This window comes from Hyla sarda, chromosome 2 (assembly GCF_029499605.1).
Source record: "Hyla sarda isolate aHylSar1 chromosome 2, aHylSar1.hap1, whole genome shotgun sequence".
Taxonomy (NCBI): domain Eukaryota; kingdom Metazoa; phylum Chordata; class Amphibia; order Anura; family Hylidae; genus Hyla; species Hyla sarda.
The window spans coordinates 213654112-213680361 of record NC_079190.1 but is presented as its reverse complement, the minus strand read 5'-3'; the positions used below and the strand labels follow the sequence as shown (position 1 = coordinate 213680361).

Sequence of the window (26250 nt, the reverse complement as noted above, 5' to 3'; positions counted from 1 at the left end):
TGACAGGGCTTTGGAACAGTGGGCTGTGCAAATGAAAATTTTCATTTTTCATTTTCACTGACCACTGTTCCAAAAATCTGTCAGACACATGTGGGGCGTAAATGCTCACTGTACCCCTTATTACGTGAGGGGTGCAGTTTCCAAAATGGGGTCACATGTGGGGGGGGGGGTCTAGTGTTCTTGCACCATGGGGGCTTTGTAAACACCCGTGGCCTTCAATTCAGGACAAATTTCTCAGAAGAAATGGGGCTTCAAATTTTGGGGGTCTTTTTTGTCCTATTTTCCTTTGTAAAAATGAAAAAATGTAGGGTAACACCAGCATTTTAGTTAAAAAAAATTATTTTTTCATTTTCCCATCCAACTTTAACGAAAATTTGTCAAACACCTGTGGGGTGTTAAGGCTCACTATACTCCTTGTTACGTTCCATGAGGAGTGTAGTTTCCAAAATGGGGTCACACGTGGGTATTAATTTTTTTGTGTTTATGTCAGAACCACTGTAAAATCAGCCACCCTGTGCAAATCACCAATTTAGGCCTCAAATTTACATAGTGCACTCTCACTCCTGAGCCTTGTTGTGCGTCCGCAGAGCATTTTATGCCCACATATGGGGTATTTCCAACTCAGGAGAAATTGCATTACACATTTTGGGGGTCTTTTTTTCCTTTTACAGGCTGATGTAGACCCTAACTTTTCCTTTTCATAAGGGGTAAAAGGAGAAAAGGCCCCCCCAAACATTGTAACGCAATTGCTCCCGAGTACAGAAATACCCCATTATGTGTCCCTAAACTGTTTCCTTGAAATATGATAGGGCTCCGAAGTGATAGAGCGCCATGCGCATTTGAGGACTAAATTAGGGATTGCATAGGGGTGGACATCGGCGTATTCTATGCCAGTGATTCCCAATCAGGGTGCCTCCCGCTGTTGCTAAACTCCCAGCATGTCTGGACAGTCAGTGGCTGTCCAGAAATACAGGGAGTTGTTGTTTTGCAACAGCTGGAGGCTCCGTTTTGGAAACACTGCCATACGATAAGTTTTTCATTTTTATTGGGGACAGTGTAAGGGGATGTATATGTAGTGTTATACCCTTTATTATGTGTAGTGCAGTGTTTTTAGTGTACATTCACATAGACGGGGGGTTTACGGTGCTTCCCGCTAGGAGTTTGCACTGCAGCGATAAATTTGCTGCAGCTCAGAATTTAAGCAGGATGCTCACTGTAAACCTGCCCGTGTGAATGTACCCTGTACATTCACATGGGGGGGGGGGGGAGGGGGGAGACGAACCTCCAGCTGTTGCAAAACTCAGTATTTTCAAACCAGTGTGCCTCCAGCTGTTGCAAAACTACAACTCCTGGCATGTACTGATCGCCGAAGGGCATGCTGGGAGATGTAGTTATGCAACAGCTGGAGGTGTGCAACTACACCTCCCAGCATGCCAAGACAGCCGTTTGCTGTTCGTGCATGCTGGAAGTTGTAGTTTTGCAATATTTAGAGGGCCACGGTTTAGAAACCACCACACAGTGATCTCCAAACTGTAGCCCTCCAAATATTGCAAAACTACAGATCCCAGCATGCCCAAACAGCAAATAGCAGTCTGGGCATGTAGCCCTTCAGATGTTTCTAGGCAACAACTCACCGACTTCCGTAGTCAACAGGATCGCCACACGTCGCACCAGGGAGAGAATCGCCGCCCGCCTCCGCCAATCGCCGCTGGTAAGGGACCTCCACCGTCACTGCCAGTCACACCACAGTTCCCCCTTCTGCCCTGACTACCGTCAGTGGGCAGAGTGGGGGAACCGAACTTTAACCCCCCCCCCCAGCACCTGATCTGCTATTGGTGGGTCACTTCTGACTGACCAATATCAGGAATAAGAGGGGTGGCACTCCAATTGCTTCAGGGGGATCAAGGGAGTCTTGGACAACACAGGAGACCTGTATGAATTGCCACAGATCGCCGGTCTGAATTGACCAGCTGACATGGGGGGGTCTCAGGACCCCCCCAGGAGCTTGCATTTGGTGCCTGCTGAATGATTTCAGCAGGCATCCCGGTCCGGTACCCGTCCAGTGAGCGGCGGGGACCAGAATTCCCAGGGGCGTACAGGTACGCCTTTGATCCTTAAGTGGTTAAGTTAAGGGTGCCAATAATTTTGTCCAGCCCATCTTTGGAGTTTGGTGTGACGTTATGTCCAATTTACTCTTTTTCCTCCCTTTTTTGGTTTAGTTCCAATACACACAAAGGGAATAAGCATGTGTATAGCAAAACATGTGTTACTGCAATCCTTTTCTGTGAGAAATACTTCATTTTCTTAAAAAATTTCAGGGGTACCAACATTTACGGCCATGACTGTATAATTAATTGATAACCTATAACTGGATAGGCAATCATTAGATGATTGGTGGGGTGCTGACACCTGGCACCCCCACTGATCAGTTGTTCTTTATGTAAACAATGTAAAAAACCAGACAGGTTTGGTTTCAGGCAGACTGATAAATCTGGGCCACTGTACGGAGCTGAGGCTGACGGCCTCATACATTGTTTACATCTGGGTGCCGCAGTTGTGCAAAACAGCTGGAAATGCTCGGTGTCAATAGCTGACACCCACTTTCAATAACCAGATTCGAATGATAAGTGTAAACGAATAAGTGTGTAGATGCTAGCATCAACAGAAATTGTTAGACAGTTAGAATGCAGTTTATTGGTGATTTAGACATTTGATTGGTACACCTTCAAAGCAAACATGTGGTGTTAATCGGTTGTCATGTCAACCTAAAGCCTTCTGATGGCCCCTGTGACTGAAGTGATAGACCTGCTAGTACAACTTGCAACAGACACTCCCCTTTTGCCATTTTTTTTAAATAAAAGAGAATGTAAACTAACATAACATATTTGAAATGGCTCCATGTAGATTTTTTTTTAATGGGAAAAGGTGGATAATTAGAATTTTTATCAGGGAATAGGCTTATATTTTAAAAAATAACTAATATATATATATATATATATATATATATATATATCTTATAAACAGTCATAAGATTGCTTATACTGATTATTTTTATGCTATTGCATAGCATTGATCAGTGCTCTGTTTTTACAGCCTGCCTCCAAACTGTATCAGCAGAATTATTATGGCAAACTTGGAAGCCTAATAAAGGCCTCCAGCAGCCATAGTAACCAATAAGCATTCCTCGTGATTGCATTGTGGGGGTGCTGATCAGGCACCCGACAGGAGTGGCACCTGTCATTTAGACTTTAAAATGCTGTGACTGATTCTAAAGGGTGAAATAACTGGCGTCAGCTTCACCACTGATGTTGGCCATTAACATTGAGTGCTCTGAAACATAAAAAGTTGTCTTTGTAATTTTAACATATGCATAGAAATATATGTCTATGTATTCAAGTTATTGCTAAAGAGGTAGATTACTTACATGTTTTCTTTTCTTGCAGTTATGACCAGCAGTATATTGAAAATAACCCAATTTATGGTAACCTAGCTCTGCCATTTCTTGGTAAGCAGATATCAGTTTTATTAAATTTGGTTTCTAATGAATAAGGCAGGGTTCACACAACAATTTGGGCCTTAAAGGGGTATTTCAGAGGAAAACAAATGTTTTCAAATAAACGTGCCAGAATGTTATCCAGATTTGTAAATTATTTCTATTTGAAAATCTTAAACCTTCCAGAACTTACCAGAGGTGGCAGCAGGGAGCACTGTGGTCAGTCTGGAAAGAACTACACAACTTCCTCTGGAGCATACAGCAGCTGGGCAGTACTGGAAGGTTTTACATTTTTAAATATAAGTAATTTACAAAATTAAATTAAAAACAAAGTAGTCCAGTAGCTTCATCTTTATTCCAAATGCAGTAAAATCAGTAAACAGCAAATACAGGTACCAAGTGCAGGAATTTAGCTTGACGTGTTTCGTGGTTGCCCACTTTATCAAATGCATACCGCATAAGTGAGTGATGCTCCTAAAATAGTGCTGACACCCCTGCAGGAAAAGAGACACTAATTAAAACCAATACCACAAGTGCACCAAACCTTATCAACACAGATAAAGGATTTAACCCCTTCCAGATCATATTTTACACAAGAAATACAAAGAACATTCTTTGACAGTAAGCACATAAATAAATATAGAAAAAAAATTAATTATATATATATATATATATATATACACACACACACACAAAATGGAATGAATTAGATATACAGTAGGGAAAAAAAGTATTTGGTCAGCCACCAATTGTGCAAGTTCTCCCACTTAAAAACATAAGAGAGGCCTGTAATTTTCATTTCTGAAAAGAAAGGAGAGAGGGCTTGACCTAAATAAAATATTAATAGGGGTGCTACTAACAGCAAAAGGCACAATATATAACAGAGAGAAAGATATACTGTATAAAGTGCCCACCCAAATAATAAATTACATCTTTATTATGCAAACCACATGTAGTTACAAAAGAAGACAAGTAACATCTAAAAACAATTAAAAAGCTCAGATAGCGAGCCAAACAACTAGGGGAGGGACCATGAACCCACTAACCCAAACCCTGCCCTGTGGGTGATACCGCAATATATTACCAATGCTCCAAAAGAATATAGAAAACATACAATAGGTATCATACTATAATGAAAAAATATATAGCTGCCCAAATACAAAAAATAAAAATAAATACACACTAATAGTATAAGGCAAACCACAGACGGAGGAGAAGGTGTGTAGATGAGAGCAGGGCAGGGTGGCTGGAACCCCACGTGTTCCGTCACTCTCGGGTAACTTCCTCTGGGGTGTTGTGCTCAATGTTCTATGTCTCCCTTTATATATGCAACATATTTAGTAGTGATACCTGACAGGTGGAGTGTCTGTTCCTATGGCGCGCATGGTGCAGAGCGCACGCCACATCGCGGCATGGACTTCCGCCTCCAGTTATGTGTGGGCACTTCCATCTCAATAGCAGCTGCTATGCGCATGCGCTGGTGGCGTAACTACGCCGAATTCAGCGTAATGCGTGTTTGTTGATACACGTGACTCGGAAGCGAGTCACGTGGATCATCATGTGATCACATGAGCGTCCTAAAGTCTGTGTGTATACCGAAATAGCCACATGGATGTAACTAAATTATAATATAATAGATAATATAGAAAATTCAACATAAAGACCACATGATTGTAAACATTTAAATTATGTCAATATGGGTCATGAATACATATTCAGTAGGCCAGCTGACAATATCGGAAATTAAGGATTATGTAAGTGCAGTGTGAGACATAATTAATATAACAATATATCAATTAAGAAAAAAGAATAGGTATATATATAATAATAATAATTATTATTATTAATAAAAAGAAAAAGTAATACATGTATTAATGAAATCATAAATCATATAAAATAATGTGGTAGCCCTTGGGGGGGGCGGGGGGGGGGGGGTGTATGGTGGTGGTATGGTATCGGTATATGAGGGGTTAATATTAACCCTGTCACTCGTGACGCCAGGGTGAGGGCTGGTATTACTGAGGTATAGTTTCGACCTATCGCCGCCCTTCCCAGAAACGACAGGCGTTTGCAGGTAATGACTGATGGTCCACACTGGAGTTAAACTTGAACTGAAGTAAGCTTTACTGTTGAACTTGCAGTACATTCAGAATACAGTTACAGTCTCTGCAATACACTTCTATAGACTTCAATGACTGACAGTTCTTACTCACGGTTTTTAGCAGCGCAGGTTCTATAGAGAGATGTTGCTCGCTTGGCAACCCAGGAACAAAGGAACAAAGAGAACTAAAATGGCTGCCGCGTCCCTTATATGGACAGGGGCGGAGCCTAATTTGATAGGTCCAAGGTCAGCTGTCACTCACCGTCACACAGGCTTCTGGGTGATCATCTGACTTCCTATACAGGTCCTATACACATAAAAGCAAAACGAGGCTAGAAATACCAAAGTGAGGCCTGGAACGCATCACATGACCCGAAGGCCCTGCGACGCTATGGAAACCAGTAATTAACCATTTATTTGCATATACTATCCTATTTACATTAACCTATGCATAAATTAGGGATTTATACACTAGAATAGAGGCGACTAGGGGTAGACTGGCCTAGAGGGATCCCTAAGTCCTAGGGACTCTGGCTATGGGGACCCATAAATAAACAAGTACCGTATAGAATGCGGTACTGGGACACCACAATAAATAGTAAGTATATTAGTGAAATAATAATTCATAATGTAATCTATCACATCACAATTTAGTGATATGAACATATGAAAAAATAGATAAAAAGTGTTACGTTTAGTAACGTTTAGTAAGCTTTAATAAAACGTAATATAGTAAATCTTTCTCTCTGTTATATAATGACAGATTTCCAATGTTTTCTGTAAGTCTTCACAAGGTTTTCACACACTGTTGCTGGTATTATGGCCCATTCCTCCATGCAGATCTCCTCTAGAGCAGTCATGTTTTGGGGCTGTCGTTGGGCAACACAGACTTTCATCTCCACCCAAAGGTTTTCTATGGGGTTGAGATCTGGAGACTGGCTAAGCCACTCCTAGAGCTTGAAATGCTTCTTACGAAGTCACTCCTTCGTTGCCCAGGCAGTGTGTTTGGGATCATTGTCATGCTGAAAGACCCAGCCACGTTTCGTCTTCAATGCCCTTGCTGATGGAAGGAGGTTTCACTCAAAATCTCACTATACATGGCCCCATTCATTCTTTCCTTTACACGGATCAGTCATCCTGGTCCCTTCGCAGATAAACAGCCCCAAAGCATGTTGTTTCCACCCCCATGCTTCACAGTAGGTATGGTGTTCTTTGGATGCAACTCAGCATTCTTTCTCCTCCAAACAAGACGAGTTGAGTTTTTACCAAATAGTTCTACTTTGGTTTCATTTGACCATATGACATTCTCCCAATACTCTTCTGGATCATCCAAATGCTCTCTAGCAAAACTTCAGATGAGCCCGGACAAGTACTTGCTTAAGCAGGGGGACACATCTGGCCCTGCATGATTTGAGTCCCTTGCAGCGTAGTGTGTTACTGATGGTAGCCTTTGTTACTTTGGTCCCAGCTCTCTGCAGGTCATTCTCTAGGTCCCCCATGTGTTTTTGGGATTTTTGCTTACCGTTCTTGTGACCCTTTTGACACCACAGGATGAGATCTTGCGTGGAGCCCCAGATCGAGGGAGATTATCAGTGGTCTTGTATGTCTTCCATTTTCTAATAATTGCTCCCACAGTTGATTTCTTCACACCAAGCTGCTTGCGTATTGCAGATTCAGTCTTCTCAGCCTGGTGCAGGTGAGTAGAGGACAGAGGAGACTCTTAAAGTAGAAGTTACAGGTCTGTGAGAGACAGAAATTTTGCTTGTTTGAAGGTGACCAAATACTTATTTTACCAATTAATTCATTAGAAATCCTACATTGTGATATCCTGTATTCTTTCCTCCCATTCTGTCTCTCATAGATGAGGTTTACCTATGATGAAAATTACAGGACTCTCTCATCTTTTAAAGTGGGAGAACTTGCACAATTGGTGGCTGACTAAATACTTTTTTGCCCCACTGTATACAAGAAATCTAACCTAACACCATGGGCATAAAATATATACTACTGAAGAACATGCAATTATTATTTTTTTTTAAAGTAAAAATATATTGTAAATGTAAAGACATATGTTATATCTTTACCAGTTGGTAAAGCAATACTCACTTATGCGGTATGCTTTTGATAAAGTGGGCTACCATGAAACACGTCAAGCTATATTCCTGCACTTGGTACCTGTACTTGCTATTTTGCTGATTTTACTGCATTTGGAATGAAGATGAAACTTTTATACCACTACTGCTAGCGCTGGACTACTTTCTTCATTAAGATTTATAAATTACTTATATTTAAAAATCTTAAGCCTTCCAATACTTATCAGCTGCTGTATGCTCCAGAGGAAGTTGTGGCAGTTCTTTCCAGTCTGACCTCAGTGCTCTCTGCTGCCACCTCTGTCTGTGTCAAGCTCGCTAACTATACTCGGGCCATTGAAATGAAAGGGGCCCGTCCAAACAAGGATACGTCTTCACATAATTTTAAAAGTTTCTGTGCTATTGGAGGCACAAATTGTAGTGAAAACGAGCCCTAACAAAAGCTAGTAGAGTAAAACCCTGGCAAATATTTTCAATGACCAAGTAGAAGTAGAAATTGAAAGCATAAATGACATGCTGGCTCTGTAATATATATATATATATATATATATATATATATATATATATATATATATATATATATATTTAATGGCTATACTCTGGAATCTGCATAGATAATAATTGTCATCTGGGTATTATTTAGGGTCAGTTATGACATTTTTTTCTCCCTAACCATAGACTATGATAATGATGAATGCTGTTATGAATCCATGGCGACTCCTCATGAAAGAAACATGGAAGAAAATCAGGTACTTTTAATTGTACAATTTAAGCATATTGCTACATTTACTGTTAGGGTAAATTACTTTGGTAACTTCCATATGTTAATATTAAGGGTTTCAAAGTGTCAGAAATAAAATTAAAAAAACTCAACCAGGGTTAACAAGATAATTTTTACACAGTCTTTATGTTTTACATTTTTTAGCAGGTGGATCCAGAAGAACTGATGTGCTATGCGGATCTTGATCTCAGTCCAAAGAGACCTGGTAAAAATCGTAAGAAAAAAGCGAAAATAAAGAGTAAACAACGTCTTGAGGAGTTGGACAGAACGAATGCTAGTATCATATCTAGATCCAGTATTTACCTGAACAGTGAACAGCTTACAGCTGAATTAAGAGCCCATGATGAACTGATTCATGATGACCCAGTGAGGATTTACCATTTGATGAAGAAGACAAGAAATAATCTCCAAAATGAAGAAGAAAATTAAACAAATTGGTCATTGATCAATAGACAAAAATATAATTTCCGGAGCTTCATGCAGCATCCTGTACATAGAATACAAGGATTAAGGGTGGTGTTTTCACCCATGATGATATGAATAGTGAAACCAGAGTGAAATGAAGGAGGGTTTCTTGCATTTGGGTGGACCACATTTGTAAAAATATAGTATTATTGATAATAAAAACTGTAGGCATTTATTATTTACTATATATGTTTTATATAACCAAAGTAGCTATTAACTGCAGATTACAGCATCGGTAGTGCAAGAATGTAGCTTTAGGGCCCTCTCCTGGCCTTGTTAAACATTGCTGCATTTGGTTTTAATCCAGCAGACACTTAAGAATGTTAAAAAGAATGCATTTATCTGACCACAGGCATCATGAACAGTTGTTAATAAAACTTGTATAGCTTGTCACGTTAGATGATACATATAGAATAGGCAAGCAACCAATATACTGTACAGTATAGATGTCACATTTGTCCCATAACACAGAATTGGTACTTTTATGTTAACAGTGGCCAAAGAAGAGCAACAAAAAGTGATACTTGATGGCGACCACAACTATGCATAGCGCACATTTCTTATTCTTCTAAATTAACGTAGAGCCAACATGAGAACATTTTGAGGAAAACAAAGAATGACCACAAGAAACAAAGAAAGAATGGGAAAACTACAGTAGCCAGGCATTTTTTACGAGTAATGCACATGTGTGCTTACTGTAGTAATGATGGTCAATATTCGAACAAGTGCAAGGTGAGAGTATAAAAGAAAGAATGACATTTTAAACAGAAACAAGTATAGCGGATATGGCTATTAGATACATTAAGCCCTAAAAGGCTAAATACAGAATGTTGGTTTAAAGAAAAATGGTCACCTGTCCACCCACACTAAACCCAATACACAAGGTTATAGTGCGGGTGAACAGGCGACGACGCGGGCTCTCTGACTAATATACATACCTGAAATAAAGCACCCAATCCCTCTGAAGAACAGCTTCTTTCTGCGCCAAATTGCATGCTGGAGGCTGCCCCACCACCTGGAATTGAATATTCATGGTCGCTGGTAACGTGAGCCTGTGCCTACTGAGCGCTCATGTGACCGGTGACTATGAATATTCAAATCCAGCCAGTGGGCCAGCCTCCAGCGCGCAGTTGAGCGCAGAAAGAAGCTGTTCTTCAGAGGGATTGGGCGCCAGATTGCAGGTATGTATATTAGTCAGAGAGCCTGCGTCTCCTGTTCACCCACACTATAACCTGGTGTAATGGGTTTAGTGTGGGTGAAGGGTGACCGTTTTCCTAAAAATTTTTCTTATAACATACCAGGTAAATTGTCAGTCGTATAGTTATGTGCAGTTTTGTAAGGGTTTTTAGAGTATTTATGCAGCAATATGTAACTTAATATTGAACATAGTTATTCAGACTGATTTGATTTATCCTCTCCTGATGGGAATGTCTCTGTAAAATGTGCAATTGTGAAGCCTCAATTATAAGACGGAAGGAAGCTGGTGCAAGCAGTGAGTCTTTAAAAGCGATATTATGCACCTATTACCTGGAGAGACTTTGTACCATGTAAACACTGAAAAATGGGTGTTTTTCATTATTTGTATCATGCGATTGTCTACATAAAATATTTGCATCAGGAAATGTTTGTCATGTGATATGTGAATAAAGGGGTTGGCAGCAGTTTTTTTTTAATATATAAGCTTAGGGAGGGAGCAATTTAAAGAAACACACACACATACACTTACCTTCCTAGGTCTAACATCCGCCACCAGTATCCCAGAGCAATCCAAGCTGCACGGCACTTATGTGATTTAAGACATGGCACCACTGGCCTGCTCAGCCAATAAGGGACACCACTGCTGCTGATTGGCTGAGCAGGTCTAGGATATCACATCCCCTAACCTGGCTTCACAATACTGGCAGTAGAGCAGGAGCAAGAAGGTAAAAATGTATTTTTCCTTCTTCTTTTTTTGTTTGTTTAAAATTACCCCTGCATATCTATAAAACATAAACTGCCCAGATAACCCCTTTAACCAAGAGTCCTCCATCATTTAGTCCAAAAATGTATTTATTAACTTTTACAATGATGGTAAATGCAGATTTAAAAACATTTGCATTCATTTATTCAATATAGTTAAACAAAACAATCTTGCTTATCCTTCAGGTCATCACTTCCAAATATATATGTGTCTAGCATTGGTTTTGGTGTATAGTATGGACCATGGACTTTTTTTAGGATATTTTCACATGTACTGTATACACTGTAAATATGTTGTGTTTATTTACATTGATACACACAGCATAAAATTCTAAATGTATATTCTATTTTTGAACATACCTTCAAAGGAGTTATCCAGAATTAGAAAAACTGAGCTGATTTTCTCAAAAAACAGCACCACACATATTGAAGTAAATGGAACTGAGCTTTAAAGGGGTATTCCAGGAAAAAACTTTATTTTTTATATCAACTGGCTTCAGAAAGTTAAACAGATTTGTAAATTGCTTCTATCAAAAAATCTTAATCCTTCCAATAATTATCAGCTGCTGAAGTTGAGTTGTTCTTTTCTGTCTGGCAACAGTGCTCTCTGCTGACATCTCTGCTTGTCTCGGGAACTGCACAGAGTAGAAGAGGTTTACTATGGGGATTTGCTTCTACTCTGGACAGTTCCCAAGACAGATATCATCAGAGAGCACTTAGACAGAAAAGATCAACTCAACTTCAGCAGCTAAGTACTGATAAGTAAGATTTTTAAATAGAAGTAATTTACAAATCTGTTTAACTTTCTGGAGCCAGTTGATTTATATAGAAAAAAGTTTTTTCCTGGATAACCCCTTTAACACCACGCACAACCTGAGGACAGGGATGGTGCTGTATTTGGAATAAATTAGCTCTGATTTTCTATTCCTGGACAACGTCTTTAAAGAAAGTCTGCCATCAGACTCTGCTGATCTATGTAAAAGCCAAGGTTCAAGGGCATGAGAAAAAAAATTAAAAACACTATAAGGCAGCCACACCATGATCACATTTTACTACCATATGTCGGCCAGATGATACCACCTTGCTGCTACTAAGTAATCCTGCCAAACCATGACTACATTTTACTACCATTCAAAACCTACTGTACACATACAGTGACCATATAGTAGCAGATATGCAGATCTACAAAGGCACTGCAGACAGCTTAAGCGGGGGTGGGATATACATTTTTACAACAGATTCCCTACTTGGTGTGACAAATGCCGTGTTGTAGCTTGTTACATAAAATAATTTTGACCAAATAATATGCCAATTGCTAAAGATGTCTTTATGATGTGAAACTTCACCTCTCAGTATGATTTAAGCAGCAGAAAGAGTAAGCTGGAAGTTCGGTGTCACTAATCATAAATGCAGGACTTGCAAGTACCGTAACTGCAGCACTGAAGGGACTTAGGCAGAATACACAATAACATCAGTGACTCACAGGTCACATCTTCTTTAAGCTAATTTTTTCTTCTTCATCTGAGTCCTCCTAATCTCAGTGGACAATGTTATTGCTGTCGAAGAGATATTCCCACAATTTCAAATTTTACCCAACCCACAGAATAGGGGATACCTAAGTGATCGGTGGGGTTCTAACTGCTGGGAAGCCCACGAATCACCAGAATGTTCCCTGAATCGAAGGTTGTGGATAAGCACTCCATTCTCTATGGAATGAAACTGCACCATAAACAATGAATGGAATGTTAGTCACGCATGTGCGGAATGTTATGATCAGCAGTGGTAGAATATTGAATATGTAAAGAAGGATGCTTTGTATGCTTAGGCCTGGCTAAGGGCTTAGCTGAAATCTTAGGTGAGTTCCCACATTGTTTTTCCCAGGACTTGATCCCTGCAGAAGCCTAGGTCTCTTGAACCCTACCTGGCTGATAAGTCAATTAAAAGTGTTTCTGAAGTATACATTTACAATTAAAAAAGGCAGGGAACCTGTTAAGGGATCTCACTTTTTACCATTTTCACAAATTGACTGTTATATTAACAACTGGATCTGCGAACTTGGAGAAACGTTTGAATCCCAACCCTGCGTATACGTGCTTACAGTGCAGTAACATCCAGTGATTACAGATAGCCCTCATCTGTTTAATGGCCCTCATTTACTAAGCTAAAACCGACTAGTTTTTGACGGGTTATTCTGGCGCATAGTGGCCCTGATTTAACAAAAATGTAGGGTTGGGTTTGTTTGTTTTTGGTTTCAACCCGACCATCTTTTTCCCTATCAAATTATTATTGTGTCGTACGTTTTGTCGCAATCGTTTTTTTTTTGTCGCAGTTCTAATTCTCGCGTTATTAGCAAATTTCCTGTCAGAAGAAATAACTAACATTTTTTTTTAGTTCAGAAAACAATGCATAATGACTATTGACATAAGAGCATGTATCGGAGAGTTTATAAGCCTAAAAAGGGGCATTTCCCTAACAAAATCAAGGTTTCCAACTGATTTATTAAGAAACCGACCAGACTTTTAGGGTTTCAGTGTCCTTTTTTTCCCACTGCTTGAAACAGTGGGAAAAAAAGGACACTGAAACCCTAAAAGTCTGGTCGGGTTTCTTAATAAATCAGTTGGAAACCTTGGTTTTGGTCGGGAAACGCCCCTTTTTTGGCTTGAAAAATCCCCGAGTCGGGTTCGTAGGAAAGGCTTGTCACAGTTTGTCGCACAATGTCTGCGCCTTGTGGCAGACATCTTGCGCCAAAAAAAAAAAAAAAAACTGTCGGGTTTCCAATGATAAATGAGGGCCAGTGTCTGCGACATGTCGGTGCTAGTCTGCGCCAGTGTGCGACAGGAAAAATCTGACAATCCGCATATTGCATTGTGAAAAGCTGGAAAAGGGGTGTGGACTGTTGCAAAGGGGGCATGGTCGGTCCGAATCCGACCTATTTACTATTGAATTCCCAGAAAATCCTGTGAATATGTGACTTGAAATTTCCACCTAGAAAAAGCTGGTCAGAAGATTTTCCCAACTTGTAAATATGTGAATTCCCATAGTAAATAGAGGGAAATCTGAAACAACATTGCACACTAGTAAAAACCCAACACTCTTAGTTAATGAGGGCCAATATCTTTTCTGATCAGTGTTCTTCTCTCCCATTTTTTCCCTGTCTGGCTTGGACTGCGATGGTAACTTCTTCCAGCCGCAACTTGTGTCTGCAGAGTTTTCTGTGCTAATGTCTTTAGATCCCTACAGCTCCAGTATCTTCCCCATTTATTCTCCACCTTCTATATAAATGTTGTATTCTTCTGCCCTTAAAGCAGTACTATCCATTGCCTGCTGCTGCAACCTAGTAACTTTACAACTATAGTTACTTTTAATAAAACAGTGCCCCATATAATACTTATAATACTTTCTCTCTTGGTGCCTGACACAGTAATGATGCCCCTTAGTGGCTCCACACAGTAACGGTGCCCCTTAATGCCTCTACACAGTAACTGAATCCACTTTTGTTTTTGCACAAAGTGATAATGCTTCCAATACAGGTAACCCCTTAAACTGCATGTGTGTATAAATAAGAGAGTAAACCTGCATGTGTGTATAAGTAAGAGAGTAAACCTTAATATCACTTACCAATGTGAATGTGAATATGTGTACAGTATATGTGTTTATTGCTTTTCAATTGTCTAAAATACCATGTAGAATAGACATGTTATGATATTAACTGTTGTCAATGGATGTTGCTGTTGTTGTAGAAACTAGGGAGATAATATAAGAAGCTGTTACCAGGAAGTGAGGCAGTATATGGCCAGAGGCATAGAGCAGTTACTAAAGAAGCTATCTGACAAAACAGGAAGACTCAGCAGAGTATAGAAAAGTGTTATAGCTACAGAGAGACATAGTGGTTGAGTGCATACATCAAGCATTAAATCAGCTTTTCTGGGAGGCACATAAGTATTGGTATTGTGATGGTCAGTGTGGCAGTATGTTTGTTAGTAATGTGATGGCATGGCTTGTAGATGTGCTGGGACATAAGGACTTTGGGGGAGATTTATCAAAACCTGTCCAAAGAAAAAGTTGCCCAGTTTCCCATAGCAACCAATCAGATAGCTTTTTTCATTTTTAACAAGGCATCTGCAAAATGAAAGAAGCAATCAGATTGGTTGCTGTGGCTAACTGGGCAACTTTTCCTTTGCATAGTAGACTTGTGCACAAGAAAAATTTTCGTTTTGTTTAGTTTTGGATAAAATTTTCGGTTCGGTAATATTTTCGGTTTAGATTTTTCGGATACATTCGGTATTCGGGTGTTCGGTTTGATTTTTCGGATACATTCGGTATTCAGGTTTTTATTTTCTTTCGGATACATTTGGTATTCGGGTACATTTGGGTAAATCTTTTTTAAGCAGGGGACCATTATCGGGAGCGTGTGTGTGCAGGAAAAGAGGGCAGCTGCAGAGATTGGAACATTGTAAGACAGGTAAGATAATATAATTTTATGTGATTTATTATTAATACATAATGTAATGTTGAATGAAGGAGTAAATGAATGAATGAATGAATTCTGTTGAGTGATTTATGTATAACATGTCATGTCACTTGCGCTAACACTGTTACTGTTACCAGGGTGCCTCCAGCTGTTGCAAAACTACAACACACACCCAGCATGCCCTGACAGCCAAAGGCTGTCTGGGCATGCTGGGAGTTGCAGTTTTGCAACAGCTGGAGGCACACTTTGGCAAACATGCGCAAAGCTTTTTAATTCATTTTCAAATTCCTCTTGCTTTTTTCAGAAATGGGTTAGTAGGTCAATGACATGCATAGTAATTACCGTGGGAACATTTTTCATTCATAAAACCGCAAACGTTCTAAAAGGCAATTATTCAATTAAGTCTGCGGTTTTATGAATAAAAAATGTTCCCACAGCAATTACTATGCATTTCATTGACCTATACTAACCCAGTTCAGAAAAGAGTGAGGGATATTTAAAAATGAAAGTAGTTAGAACATAGCGCATGATTGCCAACCACTTAGGGTGTCTCCAGCTGTTGCAAAACTGCAACTCCCAGCAGCCTTTGGCTGTCAGGGCATGCTGGGTGGGTGTTGTAGTTTTGCAACAGCTTGAGGCACCCTGGTAGCAGTAACGGAAACAGTGTGTAGCGCAACAGTGTTAGTGCAAGGACCAATAAAAAAATTTGAATGAATTCTTTACTTTCGTTTACGGATAACTAATGCATTCATTATTTTGCTATTCGTATTATCGTGGCTATTCGGGAATGTTCAAAAATATGTTTTCGTGCATTCGGATTGGTCCGAATGCCCGAAAACGGTAACATTCGGTAAATTAGACATTTGTGCCGAAACAAATTGCACAAGTCTATTGCATAGGTTTTGATATATCTCCGCCTATAGGCCTATAGCTTTGTTTTAGTGTAGAGCTGTGGGTAGTGGTTTTGGGGCTAAAGCAGGGAGTGGTGAAACTATTGGGAATTGGTGAACTACTGTAAATGTGAGAGTACACTTCCTCACTGGGGAAGGTGCATTGGTGTGCTGTAGGGCTGAATGGCTTGTCGACTTTGAGAGTGTATGAGGGCTGTAAGTCTGTGCAAAATAAATCTTTAATTTATTTGTAGCATGTTTCATTAAGTCAGAAAGTTAAGCTAATAAACAAACTTTGTTATGTGCTTTAGCTTTGGATTTTGTATTTGCTACAAATTAAAAAAAAAACAATTGGTTAATTATCCTCATATTATGGTAATGTCATAAGTTTTGTCTATGGATGTACTTACAAATTATGACTTTGATAGAGAAGAGCTCAATATTTGACCAAAGACAAAGAGAAGAATTTATTAACTGGCATGCACCTGCAAAACTGTGTGTGCAATGTGTTTTTATTTAGAAAATTTACTTGTGCAAAAATGCATCTAATTTTGCACCTTTTATATTGTTTGCACTGGCTTTGTAATTCTTCTTGTTGTACTCTTCCAGGGTGCACGGTTAACAAATTAACTGGTTGGTCCGCTTAATTTCTCACCTGCGCAAAATTGTCTTTGTGCAATGTACTCCAGTGACCGTCTGCCGTAGGAATACGCGTGAGCTTTTCACCATATGTTGCAGTATCCAGGGGCTTCCTGTTATTTGTGCAAATTTATGAAGTGATGTGTACAACTGGGAAAGCGACACACTTGTGCATTAGATTTTCAATTGCACAACAATCTTCGCTAATGATGAATTTCCTTGAAAAAGCTTGAAAAAGTTCAATTTTTTCCATTTGTGCTTGCTACTACTGAACCAGAAGACTACCTGGATCGGGAGGAACCAAGCTGCAGGACCTTGGTTTAGAATGCATGCGCGATGAGATGTTGTGCTCTGAGCGCAACGCCACAGGGTGAGTGTTCTTATCCTGTACCACTTTAACATTGCCTAATGTACTTCACCAGGGGTGCCTGTGTGTCTCTTTCCTTTTTCTTTTTGCCTGTTCATCTTAAATCTCACTCAACTACTTTTTGCACAGCTACACTTAGATTCTCCTCTTTTTTCCACCTGCAGCACATATCACGCACAGGTTGTAGATAGCTTCTCCTGGGCCAGACACGGGGAGTAAAGAAACACACCTATGTATAGTGGGGGCTGGTGGGACTCTCTTTATGGTGGACTGGACTTTGGTAGTGTCTTTAGGCACCTGAAATCACAATTTCCTGGCTGACACTAGCAGATGAAGGAAGTACTAAGTTCCAGCAACATTGAAAAGGTGGTTAGCATGGTAGTACTTATCTTTGTGCCTGAACACTGCTATGGAGGGGCTGTGAGGAAGGTGAAATAGTATAGTAGCTGTATGAGGTGTTCTTCTGAGGGTACTCTTAGCTAGTGGGTCCAAGTGCAGCCTGTGCGTGATATGTGCTGCAGGTGGAAAAAAGAGGAGAATCTAAGTGTAGCTTTGCAAAAAGTAGTTGAGTGAGACTTAAGATGAACAGGCAAAAAGAAAAAGGAAAGAGACACACAGGCACCCCTGGTGAAGTACGTCAGGCAATGTTATAGTGGTACAGGATAAGAACACTCACCCTGTGGCATTGCGCTCAGAGCACAACATCTCATTGCGCATCTATTCTAAACCAAGGTCCTGCAGCTTGGTTCCTCCCGATCCAGGTAGTCTTCTGGTTCAGTAGTAGTAAGCACAAATGGAAAAAATGAAAAATTGAACTTTTTCAAGTGCCAGACCTCTCCCAGTAGTTGGTTCACAAGGCTTGGAAACCAGTATCATAAAATGTAGTTTATTGGAAGCACATATCAATGCCTTTCTGGCCCTGAATGGGCCCTTCATCAGGACAGGTGCTTCCGATAAACTACATTTTATTATACTGGTTTCCAAGCCTTGTGAACCAACTACTGGGAGAGGTCTGGCGCTTGAAAAAGTTAAATTTTTTCCATTTGAGATTTATAGAGACCTGAGGAGCTTGAGAGGTTGTGTGCATAAAGGCTGAGAAGCAGCCATTGTGACAAAAGTCAATCGACAGGTAAAGAGACTGAGAAGACTACGTGATTTTAGAAGCGATTGTTGGGTCAGTGTAGGTTGTTGCCCTAAAGCCTATTGTGAGTTGACAGATCTAAGTGTGGTTCCCCTGCACCAAAGGCTGTTCTGTTGGCTGTGGACTTCCTCGGGAAGACCTGTGGCACAGGTGTTAGGCCCACTAAAGGACTGGTTTCTATGGTTAATATGTTCAAGCACTTTATCAAATGTTTCCTATATTTTTCATCAGTACTGTGTTATATATTATTTATATGTGTTATACCTTTAAGAGCACAGGAGCAGTGCAAGCCCATGTGACCCTGCCTGCCAATGGGAACCCCTTAATTGCTAGCTATATAGAGTGGTGGGCGGGGGAGTTGTCCCAGTTCAGTTGTTGCTGAGTAAAGTGTGGTAAAGGTGTGAGTGTATGTGGAGAAGCTCTGATTGAAGTCCAGAACAAATCTCTCTTCAAGTCTTATCCAGCCATACTGCAAGGGATCCCCCGCACAGAGGAAATTCAAGCCCTGGCAGAGAAAGTCACAGGACTACCCTGCTCAGTAAAAGGCTGTTATCTGTAACCTGACATCGGTGTGTTTCTTTACTCCTCGTGTCTGGCCCAGGAGAAGCTATCTCCAACCTGTTCGTGATATGTGCTGCAGGTGGAAAAAAGAGGAGAATCTAAGTGTAGCTGTGCAAAAAGTAGTTGAGTGAGATTTAAAATGAACAGGCAAAAAGAAAAAGGAAAGAGACACACAGGCACTCCTGGTGAAGTACGTTAAAGTGGTGCAGGACCGTGTATAGGCCAACCATGCCCGGGTGCCAAGAAGTGATCAGGTATTCCTAGCACCCCTGTGTCACAACATATGCATCCAAGTCTATGTGAGTGGGGTGTTGGGGCAAAGAGTAATAGTGAGAAGCCAAGCATTAAAGAGTTACGCTTCCAAGTGTGTAACAGAACTAGGTTTGTATTATTGTATTATTCTTTGTCAAGCAAACATTTATAGTACAGTGTTAAATCAGTCTTTGTCCGATGGAAAACGTAACTTTCTGCTGATAGCACCTTATAGTCAGTGTTTTCCATCAAATTAAAAGCCACCAAAAATGTATTATTTTCCTTCAAGCAAGCATTTTATATTGTAGTGTTAAACCAGCCTATGTCTAAGGGAAAATGTAATTTCCTACTGATTAGACTGTGTGCTTAGTGTTTTATGTGTATCCAAAAACAGTGTTGTTCTGTGTGAAGCAAGAGTTCATACGGTGGCATTAAACTTGTGGATTCCACTTTCTTTATGCAATTGATGCTGTGTGCTCAGCTTCTGTGGAGGATATTTAGCCACCATTATTACTTAAAGGATAAGTATCATGATTAAAAACGTATCCGCTATCTGAAGGATAGGGGATAAGCTTTAGATCACGGGGGATCCGAGCGCTGGGGCCCCCCACGATCTCCTGTTTCGTCAATCTTTGGCTCCCCCATAGAGCTTTATGGAGGGCTCCAAACAGGAGATCGTGGGGGCCCCCAGAGCTCGGACCCTCCACGATCTAAAACGTATCCCCTATCTGAAGGATAGAGGATAAGTTTTTAATCATTATAGTTATCCTTTAAAGGAGTTATCCACCATTAGGTGATTTTAGTACGTACCTGGCAGACAGTAATGGGCATGGTTAGGAAGGATCTGCGCTTGTCTTGGGGCTAAATGGCTATGTTGTGAGATTACCATAACACTGTGGCTAGCTTTTTGTGAACTGGTATTTCCTGCTTGACTTTTCTTTTTTTGACTACAAATCCCACAATTCCATTTTCCTCCCTCCCACACATCAGCCACCCATTGAAACATAAATAAGATGCATCCATTCAAAAGACCTGTGATTTTCAATCAGGGTGCCTACAGCTGTTGCATTAGATGCAGATTGATCTCTCTCCGCGCTGATGTCAGTGCCAGTTAGTGCCAGTCTGTCCCCAACAGATTTAAAAAAAGGACATTTAACATTATTCCAAAATGATTTAAAGTAAAAAAGAAAAAAGAAAGAAATATAATTTTTTTTACACCATCTGAGAGATGGTGTGAAGTTCACACCATATTTTCAATGTAATCTGGTCTCACAGGCTTTGAAAATATCATGTAAAGCAGATAATATATGTGGACATGCCCACTTTTACAAAATTGATGTGAACAGTGTAAACCGCGGCACAAAGCTCTTTGAAAATGTGGTCGATACTTTTTGCGCCAAAATTTTGGCGTGAAATTGATTTTGTTTGATGCAAAATTATTTGAGAATCTCCCCCATAATGTGATTACAGACGGGGAAAAATGGGGAGGGCAGGTCTAGGAACAGTCCAGGCATGTGATCTACTGCACTGTTAGCCTCCTGTGTCACACCAAAATATATATATCATGTGCTGAGTGGTATGACCTGGTTAGCAAAGGAAACCACATATCCACGGATAACATAGTAAACTCGGATAGAGTATTGTAACACTAGATGTCAGTATAAGACCATTGAATTAAAGCATTCAAGAAAATATAAGCCAGACAGCCAGCTGTAGTGCAGTACACATTTTCCCACTGGAAGCCAAATAATGTAATATTTTATGTTTACTATCAGTGAGGATGTTTGTTTTCTGGAGGTGAAATATTTAGATTCAAATCTCGTCTTTTACTGCATATAAACATTTATTTGGTAATCATGGCAGTTTATCACATAAGACCAATGTATTCTACTTTAAGGGTAAGGTCCTACATAGTGTATTCATCAAAGTGAATGAGATATAAAAAATCCCATCCCCATGAAGTAGAAAAAACCCAGCACACAATCCATGCAGAAATGGACTTAGAAATGGATTTCAAATCTGCTGCATGTCAGTGTTAGTGTCTGCGTGTCAGAAACCCTGCAAATTTGTTGGGGATTTTTTTCTGTTGACTTCAATGTAGTGGTCAAAATCCATAATAATCTGGAATGTTGTGGATTTTACTGCAGAAATGCTTCCCCCTTCCAATACAGTGATTTTTCTTTAGTTTTTATTATGTTTTTCCCTTTCAAGAGCCACAACTTTTTTATTTTTCAATCAACAGAGTTAAATGAAAGCCTAGTAAAGACACAGCCAATTTTTTGTTTTGACATTTTCTTTTTCCTCCATTCACAGACCCATTTAGGGGCTTGTTTTTTATGCGACTGATTGTACTGTACTTTGTAATACCATTCATTTTACCATAAAATGTACAGCGCAATAGAACATTTTTTTTTTTAAATGACGAATTTTGCAACAATTAAAACTGATATGTTCTCTTAATTCTGTGGGTCAATATGATTAAAATGATACCTATGTTTTACCTGCTTTTCTATTATTGTACTGCTTTTAAAAGGCGAACCTTTATTTTGTTAAAAATAGTATGATTAATATGACCCTATTCTGACCCGTATAACTTTCTTAGGCTGGGTTCACATATGTCTGGCATCTGGAGTAGGTGAACTCAGCCTAGATCTCGTCGAAATTGATGCCACAACTGATGACAAGTTGTCATCAGTTGTATGGCATCCAACATAATTGTTTCTGTCTGGTGCTGCCCGGCATGTCCAACCATCCGGCATCAAAATTGAGATGCTGAATGATGTGAACTGTCCCATTCAAATGAATGAGATCAGTTCTAGCATAAGTTTCCCTCCGGTGCACGCCGGAGGGAAACTGTGCCGTATGCCTGATATACGTGAACCCAGCCTTATTTTTCTGTATACGAGACTGTATGAGGGCAAATTTTTGTGTCATAATCTAGAATTTTTATTAGTACCACTTTTGCATACATCTATCTATTGATTGCTGTTACTGTTCATGGCACTGATCAGTGCATATCAGTTTTGATCACAGCATCTGAGGGGTTGATGGCGTGATCGCCATTTCTTGCCATTACCTATGAAGGCGTCCCGAACAGCTGGCAGGACACCAGGAGGGCCCTTACCTGCCTCCTCGGTGTCCGATCGGTGAATGACTGCTCCATGCCTGAGATCCAGGCAGGAGCAGTCAAGCGCCGATAACACTGATCACAGGCGTGTTATGGGACCTATAACACTGCAAAAAAAAAGTTAAAAAAAGTGTTAATAAAGGTCATTTAACCCCTTCCCTAATAAAAGTTTGAATCACCCCCCTTTTCCCATAAAAAAAAAAAAAACAGTGTAAAAAAAAAAAAATAAAAAAAAAAAACATATGTAGTATCGCCGCGTGCGTAAATGTCCGAAATATAAAAATATATCATTAATTAAACTGCACAGTCAATGGCGTACGCGCAAAAAAATTCCAAAGTCCAAAAAAGCGTATTTTGGTCACTTTTTATACCATTAAAAAATTAATAAAAATGATCAAAAAGTCCGATCAAAACAAAAATCATACCGATAAAAACTTCTGATCACGGCGCAAAAAATGAGTCCTCATACCGCCCTGTACGTGGAAAAATAAAAAAGTTATAGGGGTCAGAAGATGACATTTTTAAACGTATAAATTTTCCTGCATGTAGTTATGATTTTTTCCAGAAGTGCGACAAAATCAAACCTATATAAGTAGGGTATCATTTTAACCGTATGGACCTACAGAATAATGATAAGGTGTAATTTTTACCGAAATATGCACTGCGTAGAAACGGAAGCCCCCAAAAATTACAAAATGGCGTTTTTTCTTCGATTTTGTCACACAATGATTTTTTTTCCGTTTCGCCGTGCATTTTTGGGTAAAATGACTAATGTCACTGCAAAGTAGAATTGGCGACGCAAAAATAAGCCATAATATTGATTTTTAGGTGGAAAATTGAAAGGGTTATGATTTTAAAAGGTAAGGAGGAAAAAACGAAAGTGCAAAAACGGAAAAACCCTGAGTCTTTAAGGGGTTAATGTTGCTTCTGCCTTTGCACACAGGTTAGAATTGTCAAATGCTATGCTCAGGGATGCTGAAAGAAAGCTTTCAGATCATCAGGTTAAGCATCATTAGTTTCAATTAGAAGGCTTACCCACGCAATAACCTTATACATCATAAAAATAATACACATCACCTTTGGTTTATGGGAAAGGGAAGTGTACAACTTGCACTGATAGATAAATGCACTGTACTTGTCATTGTCTCCACAAGTAGAAGCTGGAGGGTGAGGACTGAATTAAAAAAATACTGTTCTTGGCATAAGAATTCTATGGTGCTGTGTAAGGCTGGGTTCACGTACGTCTGGCATCCGACATAGGTGAACTCAGCCTAGATCTCGACGCAGCTGATGCCACATGCCAGATGACAAGTTGTCATCAGTTGTATGGCATCCAGTGTCCATTCTTTCTGGATGGCAGACAACAAGCTGCATTACTCTGTCTGGTGCCCTCCAGCGTGTCCAACCATCTGGTGTCAAAATTGAGATGCTGGATGATTGTGAACTGTCCCATTCAAATGAATGGGATCAGTTCTAGCATCAGTTTTCCTCCAGTGCCCGCCGGAGGGAAACTATGCCGGACACCTGATATACACTGCTCAAAAAAATTAAGGGAACCCTAAGATAACACATCCTAGATCTGAATGAATGAACTAATTGCATGAAATACTTTCTTCTTTACATAGCGGAATCACACAAGAATTATCAATGGAAATCCAAACTACAGGATGATCCAACTTTGATGTAATGTCCTTAAAACAAGTCAAAATGTGGCTCAGTAGTGTGTGTGGCCTCCACGTGCCCGTATGACCTCCCTACTATGCCTGGGCATGCTCCTGATGAGGTTGCAGATGGTCTCCTGAGGGATGTCCTCCAAGACCTGGACTAAAGCATCCGCCACCTCCTTGACAGTCTGGGGTGCAACGTGAGGTTGGTGGATGGAGCGAGACATGATGTCCCACAGATGTACTCAATCGGATTCAGGTCTGGAGAATGGGCGGGCCAGGCCATAGCATCAATGCCTTCCTCTTGCAGGAACTGCTAACACACTCCAGCCACATGAGGTCTAGCATTGTCTTGCATTAGGAGGAACCCAGGGCCAACCGCACCAGCATATGGTCTCACAAGGGGTCTGAGAATCTCATCTCAGTACCTAATGTCAGTCAGGCTACCTCTGGCAAGCACATGGACGGCTGTGCGGACTCCCAAAGAAATGCCACCCCACACCATTACTGACCCACCGCCAAAACGGTCATGCTTGAGTATGTTGCATGCAGCAGAACATTCTCCATGGCATCTCCAGACTCTGTCACATCTGTCACATGTGCTCAGTGTGAACCTGCTTTCATCTATGAAGAGCACAGGGTGCCAATGGCGAATTTGCCAATCTTGGTGTTCTCTGGCAAATGCCAAACGTCCTGCATGGTGTTGGACTGTAAGCACAGCCCCCACCTGTGGATGATGGGCCCTCATACCACCCTCATGGAGTCTGTTTCTGACCATTTGAGTGGACACATGCACATTTGTGGCCTGCTGGAAGTCATTTTGTAGGGCTCTGGCAGTGCTCCTCCTTGCACAAAGGCGGAGGTAGCGGTCCTGCTGCTGGGTTGGTGCCCTCCTACGGCCTCCTCCACGTCCCCTGATGTACTGGCCTGTCTCCTGGTAGCAACTTCATGCTCTGGACACTACGCTGACAGACACAGCAAACTCGCATTGATGTGCCATCCTGGATGAGCTGCACTACCTGAGCCACTTGTGTGGGTTGTAGACTCCATCTCATGCTACCACTAGAGTGAAAGCACCGCCAGCATTCAAAAGTGACCAACACATCAGCCAGGAAGCATAGGAACTGAGAAGTGGTCTGTGGTCACCACCTGCAGAAACTCTTCTTTATTGGGGGTGTCTTGCTAATTGCCTATAATTTCCACCTGTTGTCTGTTCCATTTGCACAACAGCATGTGCAATTGATTCTCAATCAGTGTTGCTTCCTGAGTGGACAGTGTGATTTCACTGGAGTGTGATTGACTTGGAGTTACATTGTGTTGTTTAAGTGTTCCCCTTATTTATTTGAGCAGTTTATGTGAACTCAGCCTAACAGGGTCATCACAATAAAAAACTTCTTTACTATTGCATTTGTCTGCTTTTTCCCAAAGTTATGGTATATTCCTCCAGACCTTACTTTTGTGTTAGGGAAAGAAATTATTTTGTGACCAAAACAACTCGTCTTTTTTTGCAAGTTCTTTCTAAAACAATAACCCATATATACGTTTTATGTACTCTGTGTATGACAGGTTGGTGAAATGTGAATTTTAGGTTAACTGCACCCAAACCTGAATTATATTGTTATAGCTAGAATTAGTTTTCAACGACATTGCTGGAATAAGAACAGAGGTCAACATGATAAACTCTGGTATTCACTGTAAAGAATCTGAATCTCTCCACTATAGATTAGTGGTCTCAAACTGTGGCCCTCCAAAGCTTTAGCCAACGGCTGTCCGGGCATGCTGGGAGTTGAAGTTTTGCAACATCTGGAGGGCCACAGTTTGAGACCACTGCTACATATGATCTGCCCCCATATCTGAATTCTTTGTAACTGACTTGTTGGCTGAAGATATATTTGAGCATTATTACTGTTGACATTGGGGTGAATTGACCTTTGGACAAAACATGCCAGAAAGCAAGATTACCTCTTTGTAATAGCCCCCACCTCCCTATTCTTTAACATTATTTCAATATCGCCAGGACCCTAAAATGATTTAAAGTTTTTGCTCTGTCTCTTCCCACGTCTTCCTACATTCTCAGGAAAGATCATTTCTGCAAACAAACACCATCTGCCTGTGAGAACGTTAAACCTTAACAATCTTCTTACATTTTTCAAAAATGTTACATTATACAGAAAGTGTCAAATAAAACTATGTGGCGAGTTTAGTTTTTTAAATATTAGCTTCTCTCTTCTGTCACCGAGATATTGTAC

The 26250-nt window shown here is 40.3% G+C and overlaps 1 protein-coding gene and 1 long non-coding RNA gene across 8 annotated transcripts in view; one reads left to right on the top strand and one right to left on the bottom strand.

Moving 5' to 3' along the window:
• LOC130355739 (uncharacterized) overlaps positions 1 to 5749 on the bottom strand; it is a 61402-nt gene extending 55653 nt beyond the window's left edge. Inside the window, exons 1-2 of the long non-coding RNA XR_008888646.1 lie at positions 5707 to 5749; positions 3948 to 3987 (exon numbers count right to left, since the gene is read on the bottom strand). This is a non-coding gene — a long non-coding RNA (uncharacterized LOC130355739). The remainder of the gene's footprint in view (positions 1 to 3947; positions 3988 to 5706) is intronic.
• LOC130355737 (T-cell receptor-associated transmembrane adapter 1) overlaps positions 1 to 9865 on the top strand; it is a 178176-nt gene extending 168311 nt beyond the window's left edge. For all 7 annotated transcript variants that reach the window (XM_056556299.1, XM_056556296.1, XM_056556297.1 and 4 more), the window contains 3 exons: positions 3444 to 3505; positions 8363 to 8433; positions 8610 to 9865. In XM_056556299.1, coding sequence (XP_056412274.1) covers positions 3444 to 3505; positions 8363 to 8433; positions 8610 to 8894 — 418 coding nt within the window. In that variant the 3' untranslated portion in view covers positions 8895 to 9865. The remainder of the gene's footprint in view (positions 1 to 3443; positions 3506 to 8362; positions 8434 to 8609) is intronic.
• The last annotated feature ends 16385 nt before the right edge of the window (positions 9866 to 26250 follow it).